The 12588-nt window shown below is 37.0% G+C and overlaps 2 protein-coding genes across 2 annotated transcripts in view; one reads left to right on the top strand and one right to left on the bottom strand.

Moving 5' to 3' along the window:
* LOC306866309 (dual oxidase 1-like) overlaps positions 1–8468 on the bottom strand; it is a gene marked incomplete at its 5' end in the record, with an annotated part of 31528 nt that extends 23060 nt beyond the window's left edge. The window contains 7 exons of the mRNA XM_079411409.1: positions 2397–2457; positions 2618–2784; positions 4355–4550; positions 4631–4818; positions 7432–7596; positions 7672–7755; positions 8405–8468. Of these exons, the coding sequence (XP_079267535.1) occupies positions 2397–2457; positions 2618–2784; positions 4355–4550; positions 4631–4818; positions 7432–7596; positions 7672–7755; positions 8405–8468 (925 nt within the window). The remainder of the gene's footprint in view (positions 1–2396; positions 2458–2617; positions 2785–4354; positions 4551–4630; positions 4819–7431; positions 7597–7671; positions 7756–8404) is intronic.
* Positions 8469–9527: 1059 nt separating this feature from the next.
* Positions 9528–12491, top strand: LOC306866598 (dual oxidase maturation factor 1-like; the record flags this gene model as incomplete). Its single annotated transcript, XM_079411857.1, has 7 exons — positions 9528–9677; positions 10221–10278; positions 10704–10838; positions 10937–11144; positions 11252–11466; positions 11990–12207; positions 12483–12491. The coding sequence occupies exons 1-7, from the start codon at positions 9531–9533 to the stop codon at positions 12489–12491; spliced, it is 990 nt and encodes a 329-aa protein (XP_079267983.1). The 5' UTR covers positions 9528–9530.
* Positions 12492–12588: the final 97 nt, after the last annotated feature.

Genomic DNA, 12588 nt, shown 5'->3' with positions numbered 1-12588 from the left:
TGTGTATATTTATTATGTATATATAAATACAAACACATACATGTATATTTTTGAGAAAAATAGGTTATTTTTATATATTAAATATATTTATTTATAATACAAATTATATGCATATAAATATAGACATGTAAATACATGTAAATATCTCAAAATATATACTGTACGTGTGTGTATTTATATATACATAATAAATATACACAGCACACATACATATATTATGCAAACAAAAACTTTTTTGTACGTGATTAATCGCGATTAATCGTTTGACAGCACTAATATATATATATATATATATACATATACACACAGTATTAGAGGTGTAACGGTACACAAACCGGTATATGTACCTCGGTTTTGACGGCACGGTTTGGTATGGTTTCGGTAAAGCGGGAGGAAAACAAAGTAATTGCTTTTTTTTTTTTTTTTACATTGGTTTACTGAACAAATTGCTCTTTCTTTAAATAAATTCAGTTATAGCAAAGACTAAAGAATACCCAAGAACTGTCACTCATATAGTTTTGAATGGGGAAAAATGCAATGTTCAATATGGTCGCTCAACCTCAGGAAGCCCCGCCTTCTGAATGAATGAGCAAATCGCTAATCGGTAAAGTGAGCGCGTCACTGCAGCTGCCGTTAGAAGTCCCGGTTGCTATAGAAACAGTCAGGGCTCTGAGACGTGCGTTTAGGACTGCGCATGCGCACTGGCTGATCTAGCCTGAAAATAAGCTTTTCATAACGCTATTTGAGCAAAAGAAACAACATTTATGACACAGTTGTTGTCAGATTTCTTTGGTGATTTCAAATATGAAATTTAATCGTAAACTTAGTGAACAGTATTGGAGAATTTGATGTTTCCCCATTCAAAGAGATAGGAGCTGCACTTGGATGCCCGAGAGACGTTTCAAAGATGGCCGGCGAGTGACATGACTTGTCTTAAAGAGACTTTGGTTATAATTAAAATTTTCTATCTCAGCTTCTGCTCTAAACTATAGGGAGTCCTTTTACATTACAATTAACAACAGAGCCCAAACTTAAATTCAATTACTATTTATGTTTAACTATAATAATCAACACTCAAATTAAATAGAAATTATCCGCAAACATGTAAACTGTTTTTAAATTTACTTTTAAATTGTATAATTTCTATTTGTAGTTGAAATACAATAATTTACAGAGTCATAACTTGTTTCATAAAATATTTATCTAAACATATGCTTTAAATAATTAAAACATCACTAACAGTTAAAGTAAATATAATGAAGTATAGGCCTAGTCCTAATATTTCACAAAATGCTCTTCACTAAACTTCATTTCTCTAGCAAATAATGAGCTTTAGACACTGATGACTTGTCTGAAGTAAATGTTACAAGTCACTCAAGGAGCACAGGAACGAAGGAGTGGTGCAAATAACAAAGGTTTTTAATGAGATCGAGAAGCCTGGGAACATGGCGACACAGAATGGTGTTTAACAGTGGACGCTGAAGACAAGGAAACACAGGGCTTAAGTAAGAGAACTAAACGAGGAGTAAACTAGATAATTAACGAAACACAGTTGGAAACTATTAAACCAATGATGACGACAGGAACAGGGAGACCAAATAAGGACATAGAGGGAGAAACTAGGGCAAGGAAGGCACATGGGGAGCAAAACAAAACACAAGTCTGACAGTAAATGAAATGCTACGTGACATTTCGTTTACAAGTTGTTTTACTGACATCTTTGCACGGTTGAAACACTGATTGAGCGATTACGTGAGGGGTAATTCATTCATGTATATTTCACGTTAAAACTAGTAGTAAAGAGATGTCACGCCACATCAAAGAGCATCAAAATGGCATTTATTGTCTGCTTTGTTCGAGACACGTGCGAACCGAACCGAAAGACACATACCGAAAATTTATGGTATGAATACGTGTACCGTTACACCCCTAATATATATCGGATTGTCTATTTACACTAAGTGCAAATAGGCGGTCTTGTTGGCAAAGGCTATTTACACTAATTCCTCCCACTAATGTGTAATTGGGTTTCAACTCTAAAAAAAGACGCTAATAGCATTAGCATCTAATTACTATTTACACTTAGTGCAAATAGCCGCTGCCATATATATATATATATATATATATATATATATATTTTTTTTTTTTTTTTTTTTTTGTAAAGTTAGTAAAAAACAATGCATTTTGCTATATTAATTGATATTACAAATATAAAATGATTAGTAATATCCACTACATATAAGTGGAAGTGAATGAAACTCATATTGTAGTGTGACCTTCAGACGGTCAGTGAACAGACTGTGGTCAGTAGGTGTGCCGTCTGAGACTTAGACAAACCACAGACTACTGGAGCATATGCACATACACACACACACACACACACACACAAATCTCACCTGGATAGGAAGTTACTGGTATTCCCAGATAGGCTGGCAGCCACTCATAGAAAGCTATATTCTGAGGAAAGATCGATCGTCAAATCAGAAATAAGACTGATGTTTCCTTATATTTATACGCCAGTGTTCAAAGGAGATATTAAGTGAAGGATACTGCTTCATGCCCCTCCAAATTGGCACCTGTTACATAAAGTGAGTCAGTAATAGAGGATCTGCTTTACCTGAAATGTGGCAATAACCCTCTTTCGGGCATTTTGGAAAAGCTCTTCATCTGACCAAGAGGGGTGTTCCGTATGCAGTTTGGAGGCCAGGTAATTGTGGTAACGAAACCAAATAATTCCCTCAGTGACCGTAAAGATGTTCTCATTGGCCCAGGCATTCCCGAACTCTGAGAAAACACAAAACCAGCAGCTGAAAACCACAACTTGCAACATTTTCATAAGCACTTTGCATATAAAACTCGCACTAAACCCGCGCAAAGTGAAAAGTTCCTCTGATCTGTATCATCTTCTCTTGTACTTTATTGCTTTATGTTTTGCTAGCTATGGGGCCATTTACAAGAGGTAAATGTACATAGATTGAATATTATTTTCAAAAAACGATGGTCTATTGGCGTCACATTCGAGTTAAACAAATGCTGTGGTTTATTTAGAGTATTTTACGTGCCATACCTCATTTTGGTGTTATGTAATTTTTTTTTACATGAACGTACCAGCTGGATGTTGTTATGGGTTTTAGCAGACACATGCTCCTGCAAAAGGATTGAACCTGGTGACAGACTAGATTAGGAGCAAAAACACTGAAAATGCTACCTGAAACCCTTACAAAAATTTACCACGGTAACCATAGTGACTGATAAAATATGATAATTACTGTAGTCACAGTTGCAACAATACCACTTTATGTATGTATGTATGTATGTATGTATATATATATATATATATATATATATATATATATGTGTATTTATTTATTATAATTTATTATTTTTATAATTTATTTATTATTATTATTATTATTATTATTATTATTATTTAATTAATTAATTTATTTAATTTATTAATAATTTATTTATGTTTATTTTTCCATTCATGTATTATTTATATATTCATCCATATATAAATAAATAAATAAACACTACTACTACTAATTATTATTATTATAAATCCAAACTATTTTTTATAAACAAGTCTGTTTACTTATTTATTTATACTAATAATACGTTTAATGTATTTGTCCGAAACTAAATAAATGGAAAAACAGGTAACGAAAACAAATAAAATAGTTATCCATTAAGAAAATAAAAGAGTGCTTATTTATCCATAAACAAAGAAACAAACTAGTGAATGAACGAATGAATGACAAAGATTCTGAAAGCTTCTCAGTGTTTGCAGAAGGTCTTTGTCAGTCCTGTGTCGTGTGTGCCATGTGTTCCCGCCTCATGTGTCCTTATTTTTTGGTTTGTTTCCTGTCCTTGTTTAGTGGGATTATTAGTTAATTCTTGTCCAGCTGTGTTTGATTAATTATCTATGATTATCCCTTGTATTTAAGTCCTGTCTGTTCAGTGAGGTTTTGGTCTGGTCTACTCGTTACTCCCGGTTTTCCTGTTTGTTTGTCTGCCCTGACTTGTCTTGCCCTGCCTTGTTTATATTAAAGACTGTATATTTGAGTTTATCCTCGTCTCCGTGTTCCTCGTTCTTCCCCTGCTGTGTGCACCGTGACAGTCTTATACTAATTTATGATTTATAGAAGTAAAATAATTGCAGTTACTATAGTACTTTGAAGGCATCTATGGATACCATGGTACAATTTTGTAAGGGGCGTTGCAAGAAAGCATGACTGCAAAATATTCCAAGTCCTACCAGACAAAAACTCCTTGATTAGTCATGTGACTACTGGTCATGTAGTCATAAATAAATGAATGCGCTACAACTTAAAGTAGCTGCTCCATATGTTACCGTAGAGCTCCTGTGAGCCTGGGCTGGTGCTGGGGTCCGGTGCGCTCCACATGAGGTATCCACTGCTGCGCCGGGGCATGTCCAGTGAGGAGCCTGATGCCAGCAGTCCTCTGGAAAATGCCCTTAAGGCATCGCACCATGAGCTGGACGATCCATAGATGGAGCTGCCATCTATCCATGCTGTCATGTGATTCACCTGAAATGAATTATGTGTAAATTAAATACTCAGCAGGTCCGTTCTAAATCCCATACAGTCTATTGTGTCTACATACGCACCTGCGTGCGAGGATTGTTGGGACAATTGCCTGTGCTCGGATCCCACTCTGCTCTCTGGAACTGGAGCAGGACCGGTTGTGACGAGTTAGAGCCAAAGACAGGATCTTCTTTTTGGACTTTAATATGCATGAACTCGGGTGGGCAACCAGGTCTTCGGGATTCTGAGATCTCAGACCACACATGGTAACCTAATGTAATAATAAAGAGCATGCCATCACGAGGAATCAAATTCTCCTTGATCCTTTACAAAAAGGAGATAATATCAGGAAAACATCTACTGAAATCATTGAAGAGCTCTAAAAAGGGTTTAAAATTCTTATTAGAATAACAGTGCACAGATAGGTCTGAACCGTCTGTTCAAGCAGTTCATCAAAACTCACTTTCAGATGCCTGACAGTCACTCCGACTCAAAATTAGCCAAAATACCAGCGTATCTGATCCTATCATACGCCAACAGTCACTGAACTGAGGAAACAGTTACAGCTGGAGACCGATGAGCCGGTGATACGCAAACGTGAGAACCAAACACTTGAATGAATGCTTTTCTCATTGCTTATGTAAAAAGGTGAGCTGAATAAGACTATTTTATTTACTTTATATGCTTTAGACATGCAAAACATCCATGTTCCAACCTCTGCAATCACTAGCTACATTTACATGCAGCCTAATAATCTGTTTATTGATGGACTGATAGCTTAGTCAGACTGAAAATCCTTCAGTGAAACTGCTCAATCGATTCAGTTGAGCTTGAGCCAAGTGAATTCGATTGAAAGGTGGTGTAAACCTGAAATAATCCAATCAAAAGGAAAAAATAAAGCAAGTAAACACTTGAATCTAACCATTTTCTCAATCATATTCAAAAAATAATTATTATTCTAATTGACTGATTTAGTCCATTTTGTGAATGAATCATTTTCATGACATTTCACTAAAATATTTGACTCAAAAGGATGAATGATTCCTTTTTTTTGTATTTGCTTCTTTGCAGTTTTTCTTCGCTGCTGTAACATTGAAATTTCCCCATTGTTGGACGAATAGAGGTTTATCTCATTTAATCTTATCTAATCTAAAAGGATGAATGATTCTAATGAACACACGTACGCTCCATTCACACGGGGCGTCGGCATCAACGCCTCTCGTTTACTTTGAATGGAGTGATGTGAAAAATTGCCGAACTGAATTGTGGGTCTGTAGCATCGTGTTGGGTCCGTTGCTTGCTGCCAGTGCCACGTTAAGCCTTTGCAGGGCCCTGGGCTAACGCAGCTTTTGGGGCCCCCTAAACCCTCCCTCCTCCCTGTTACACGCCAATCAAAATGAAAAATGCGATCAAACACTGTAAGACGTGCAAGATATATAAACAATATTATCAAGTAGCCTAATAATCTTACAAATCAGCAACAGCCCAGCAAATATAATTAAATATCACTCACCACTAAAAGGGCTTCTTCCTGCTCTTCTTATAATGCGCTAGATGTTATAGACATTTTAAAAATATATAATTTTGTTTCTCTATTTAACAACATTAACTTACAATAGAGAAAGACATCTTCCCTCATGGTATTTGTATTTGTATTAATTAAGCACCGATAAACACAACAGCAGTTGAGCATAGTGCTGTACAAATAAAATAAAAAAACAGTAAAAAGAATAACCTCAGAAAACTCAAAAGATAATTTAACAAAGTTTAAAAAGTCAAGGTAAGAAAATAAGATTTCAGTTTAGTTTTAAACTCACAGAATTTGAAGCTTTCACATTTATAGCCTAGGTCCAATTATTGCAAAATAGTAAAAGGTAGCCTAGATAGTACGTTTTCTAGCTGGTTGTTGTGCTTACGATCAATAATCACGTCTTTGCATTCGACCAAACTGATTTGCAGAACACAAAAAAGCGAGTCCCTCTCACAAAAAAACAAAACAAAAGAAAGTCCCGCACGCTGTGAAGCAGGAGCGATAGGTGGCAGAGGATTCTGCTTGGTCTTAAAGCCTTCCTTGAGTGGCTACGGTCGCAATTCTAACAATGATTTGGAAAAAGAAAAATGTATTTGTTATTTGTATGGTCTAGGTGGTCATACGGTGTATGCCTGCAAATACGGGACAAACTGATGCCTTAAATACGGGACTATTATACGGGTTGGCAACCATATATAAAATGCAAAAGAGAATTGACTCGGGGGCTCCCTAGTGTTTGGGGCCCTGGGCTGCAGCCCATGTTGCCCATTAGGATAACGTGGCCCTGCTTGCGGCAGAAGTTGAAAACTTTTAAACTTTTCAAGGGCCAATGCAGGCGTCAGCCAATCAGATCACCGTGTGCAAATACCCTGGCGCAGACGCTAGCCAATCGCGTTCATGCAACACCAGAAAACTAATGTGATTGGCTGTTGTCACTATGACGGTTGCGTCAGCACCAAGCTTCAGAAACGCCCTCCATCAAGCGCCGACGCCCGGTGTGAATGTACTGTTAGGAGAACCAGGGTGGATTTATAACAGTCTGACTAAACCCATAAGATAATAATACAGTGAAAGAGTCATTTTATAGTGCGTTTGCATCTGTTTTGAAGCTTGGATGTTCCAGTCCCTATTCATTGCAATTGCATAGCAATTTCTTGGTTTTTGCTCCATGAAAGAAAGGACTGGAACAGCATGAGGGTGAATAAATAGTACAATTTTTATTTTTATTGGGTGAACTATCCCTTTAAGGTAAATTACAGTCAGGGCGCCTTCATTAAAATTTGAAATTATAATTAAAGAGCTGGCTCTTGAAATCAACAGGTTGCGCCTTGTTTAAATGAAAGCGTAACTCACCGAAGGCCACAGAGAGAACACTTCTGTTCCTGTAGGACATGAGACCAGATTGGCCACTCATGGCTATGTTACTGATCTGGCGGGGGTTGGGCAGGTGCGGTTCCTGTCGGGGCAGATACACGCCGTCCATGTACTGTGCCGGAAAGAGACGGACCAGTGCTGCATCTGTAGGGAGAACATCCTGATGTTTCTTTCCTTCAATTTTTTGTAAAAAGCCTAAAAAATTATGAATTCACTCACCTGCAGCCCCTCGATTGTGATCTGCCAAATTATTGTACCATCCATCATACCTCTGAACTTCCCAGGTAATGGCAGAATTGGCACCTGTTTGGTTCAATATTAAAGGGAGTTTTGCAACATTATAATAAATGTGAATTATCATATAATGTAGTTAATGACCTATTCATTTACACACACTCTCTCTGTATAAATCTAAATTAAAGACACATATCATTAGCCAAGCATTCATATAATGCATCTCATAATCTTGTACTGCAGTATATCTGATCAAATGCACATTATTGTTCTTTAGCTTGGGTTGAACAAATTCATTTTTGCTTGGTTGGAACAGCAACCGTGGAAATTCATGTTTTTTCATATATGCACGAAGTGAGGTTCAAAAATCTGAGACCATAGAAAATAGCCTGTCATTTTTAATTAAAACTGCATTAAAATTTTGCGAGGATCATCAAACTGAAAAATAATTAAAATCATAATAGTTTTTTATCATTTCAAAGTACAATAGATAAGATACAATAGATTTATCACATTTGAAGTACAATGGATAGACTGTAAAACTACTTTTTCAAAATTGTAAATAAAAATATTATTAGAGTAAGTCCCACAAGTCTTTTTACTTCAAAATGTCACAAAACTCTATGCCATTTCTTTGTAATTATTTGTGAAATTTACTAGTAATTTCTGAGTGAAAATGGTTTCTACACCATTTTTTTCCAGATAGATTTCTACTCACCAGTAGCTTGACAGAGAACAGACAGTGCAGTTAAAGTTCTCCAGAGGACCTCACATAAACCCATTCTTGCAAACCAATGAAACACAAGAGCACTTCACTTAAGAGAAACCTGCTGGGTGTACAAGCAGACACAACTTCCCTTTAAGACTGACACATCGGGAACATCAGAGAAAACATTTAGCCAATTAAAATGAAATTACAGTCACGCCTTTCTACAGAATAGCAGACCTCACCTGTCCGCGAGTAGATCGGATGGCAGTGAAAATAAAAGGAAGAGTCCGTGACTGAATGAGAGTCCGACCCACATCCACACCTGCCTGTTTATGTTGAAGGGCTGGTCATGAGCGGATGACACCTTTCTTTGGGAATACCAATCAATGCAAATCAAAGCTGTTATTAGGAAGTGCGATCCTTTAAAAGATGAGCACCGTCTTATTTTCAGGACACATATTTTTCCGGCTCTCGTTGCGTCCACAGGTGAGTTGCAATGCGGCTTTGTCGTAGGATAGGGATTTCTAAATGCCTGCTAAGTAACATCAGTTATGTCAGTCTTTAAAGGAAGATCCAGTTTCTTTTGATTTACGGTTATCAAAGTCATTCACGTTAACAATCACCTCAAGGTGCGCTTACCTGGACCGGTTAGCTGAGCGGGATCATTTGCATTATAACGGGCTGCTGAGTAGCGCTTTCTGTGTATTTGAAGTAATTTTATAGATTTTAAAGACGGATCTGAAGTGAGAGAGATGGGCTGAACTACGGGGGTTGTTTCCGTAATGAAGGAAACATATTTGAAGGTCTTAAAAAGTAGGCTACATTTTATTTTTAACTACAAAACGGATGAACGTTTTTCAAGCATTGGCGATATTTCAACAAAACATAAAACTGTCATTATTTAGCCTGTTTTTACATTTTCACAAAAAATTAAAAAATCTAAGAAAGTTTGCAAACTTTTCTACTGGCGGCCAAATATCAGCTCGAGTATGGGTTTCTCTCGACGCACTTCAACATATTTCGACCCCCTCAAAGTCACTGTATAACTCGCACACTAGACTGTTATCTTCAGGTAACTGAGCCTCTGGCCAACACTGTCCTGCTTTCAGCTTTAGTTCTGGCCTGTGGAGGGAAGATGACTTTCTACGATGGCATTTACCCGTTCTACTCGCTACAAAGGAGCCCGTTCATCTTCGACATCAGCCTGCTGGTCGTGATCCTGGTTTTCTCGGTTCTGGCTGTCAGCTTCCTCCTCATTCTACCGGGAATACGAGGCAAATCGGTGAGTCGGATCAGTTTAGAAGCTTTTTATGTCTCTACAGCTTTAATAAGGATCAATAATACATATGGATGCGAGATGATCGAAGGGTGAGAGCTTTTAAAAAATTATAGTTTAAATTATGTGGCAAGTTTTTAGAAACCTAATTGCTGTTCAAATGATTTCATATAGTTTGGAAAACTTTATGCCATCCAAAATGTCTCAAATTGTGTAACCATCTGGTAGAATGTGATTCATTGTACATTGTTCAGTGTTTTTTAATATTTTCCCCTATTTTTACAAATATGTGAATTTTTGAGGGAAATAGATTACTTTTCTGTTCTGTTTTTAAATCTCAAGGTCTGTACAGTAACACCATATAGACAAAAAATTACATATCTGGAATATTTTTTGTCAATTTAGTGACATTTTTTGTGCCCTTGTTCATTTACAAAACCAAAAGTCTTTTACATCAGCTCTTCATATTGGAAAAATTGTGTCAATTTGTGGGGGGAAAAAAAGACTGCGAAAGAGAAGAATATTAAAATAAAATGCTCTCTTTTTCAGAGACTGTTCTGGATGTTCAGGATAATCATTAGTTTATTTATTGGAGTTGTTTTAGTAGGTGAGTATTTCAAGTATTTTGATAAGTTAATCTGGAAATCTAGTTGTTGCTAGAGATTTTAAATTTGCCTCAAAAATATTTTCCTATTTAACATGAACGTAAAATGCATGAATTGCATTGCATTAGACAACAAAAGATGCTTGCTTTTCTCTAATTTCACAATTTTTTCCAACGATATTTAACCAAGGTCAAAGTGATTACCAGAGAGTGTCTTTTATTAAATTTAATTGGTTTGGTTTGACATTTGTTAAATAATGAAAAAGCATTCATAAAAGTGTGAGTAAGAGTATAAAAATTCAACTGGAACAATAGAAATAAATATCCGTTTAAGTCCAATTATCTAGTGTCATTACATAAGAGCTGCTGAAATTGTGTAACATAGCCTACATTTTCATTCCATTATTTATTATTTTTGTCTACTCCAGCATTGAATTTTACTGGAGACTGGGCTGAAGCCAGTGTGAAGGCCAATGCCACCTACAAATCCTTCAGTAACGCTGTGGTGTCTGCTAAGGTGGGACTTCATGTGGGGCTGTATGGCATAAACATCACACTCAGAGGTAAACCATATGAGTCAACAATATTTATGGCCCACTTTTCAAGAAGATTATGACTCCAATTCAGGTTTCATGGGTTCTTTCGATATCCGTTCCAACAGGCGAACCAGTATCACAGATAAATGAGACCATTGACTACAATGAGATCTTCAGGTGGTCGAGCAGCGTGGATGAGCAGTACGGCGACGCGCTGGAACGAGGTCTTCCCAACCCCATCCTTTACATTGCAGAGAAGTTCACTCGCAACAGCGCCTGCAGCCTCATCTACCAGTACAGATACTCAGGTCGCTTCGCATCAGCCAATCTGTGGTAAACCAACACACAGACAGCACCAATGTCTTACTGTAGTGTAAAGAAACTCCGTCCTATTCAACAAATGCAAACAAGCTAAAGTACAGAATGGCTTTCTCCCACAGGATGGCTTTTTGCTGCTGGCTCGTGGCCAATATCCTCTTCTCAATGCCTGTCATCCTCTACGCCGGGTACATGATGATAGCCACGGCTGCTTTCATCTTCTTCTCCATGGCTTCCTTCTCAACTATATTCAACGTGACCTCATGTGACTTCAGTATAGGTGCAGAGTCCTTAAGGACAGACTACAGCCATTCCTTCTGGATCGCTTTGGCTACAGGTAAATGCTTCTTATGGGAAAGCGCACCACTCTCAAAAGTTTTTGACTTGGTAAATACATATAAAATACGATATAATATGATATAGATGTGATCTGTGGTGCCAATACTTTTGGCAAACCATATTAGGTAAACAGGTCTTTAAAGAACCATTTTTATTTTCAGTCTGAGGAACCTTTTAGTGCAGTATTAATTAAAATAAAGGTTCTTTACTGACATTTGAGGTTCCATGAAGAACCTTTAATATCCATGGAAGCTTTCAATTTCACAGAAGATTCTTTATAGTGGAAAAAGCAGTTCTTTAGATTATTAAAATGTTCTTCATTGATGTCATAGAACCATTTTTAAATTCCCCAAATAACCTTTCAGTTATCAGTTCTTCAAAGAACCATTTTGGAAAGAGCATAATCTGAAGAACCTTCTTCCACTACAAAGAACCTTTTGTGCAATGGTTGTGCAAAGGTTCTTCATGGAACTGTCAATGCCAATGAATAATCTTTTTTTGTGTTTGGTGCTTATGATCAGGTTTGCTGTGCGCTGTGATTGGTCTGGTGGTGGTTCTACTGGACTGTCTGTTTCCCGCGAGGATTAGGGAGGTATTCAGTGTGGGCGTGGACAATGAGGATGACGAATACCATACTGGTGAAGGCTACCTCAACTCAGGCTTTCTAGAGGGAGTGATCTATGAAGACAACACACAGACGGGGAATGGCTCCATGTCTCAGCAGATCACTACATTAACAGTACGTTTCAAAGCACAAATACAGCATTTGCATTAACATTATCAGTATAGAAAAAAGATTTGGACATCATTTACTCACCATCATGTTGTTCCAAACCTGTTTGAGTTTCTTTCTTCCATGGAATACAAAAGAAAATGTTTTGAAGAATCTCCATGCTGCTCTTTTCCATGCAATAATAATAATAAAAAAAACTATTTACACCAAAATGGTGCCATTAATTGTTTTCAAATTCACTTTTTTTTTTTTTTTTTCCTCTTTCTGTCCATTTTTCACAGAGACTTTGAGGGACGGTTTCATGTCATCCACAACTACTACTTGAAAACTTGCAGACTCAATTGCTGGGAGCATCTGTATATACAATTGTTACTGATCCAACTGTTC

This window comes from Barbus barbus (genome assembly GCF_936440315.1).
Source record: "Barbus barbus genome assembly, chromosome: 48".
In the NCBI taxonomy this organism is placed as follows: domain Eukaryota; kingdom Metazoa; phylum Chordata; class Actinopteri; order Cypriniformes; family Cyprinidae; genus Barbus; species Barbus barbus.
Note: the sequence above shows the minus strand (reverse complement) of the source record. Positions and strands in the feature narration are given on the sequence as shown.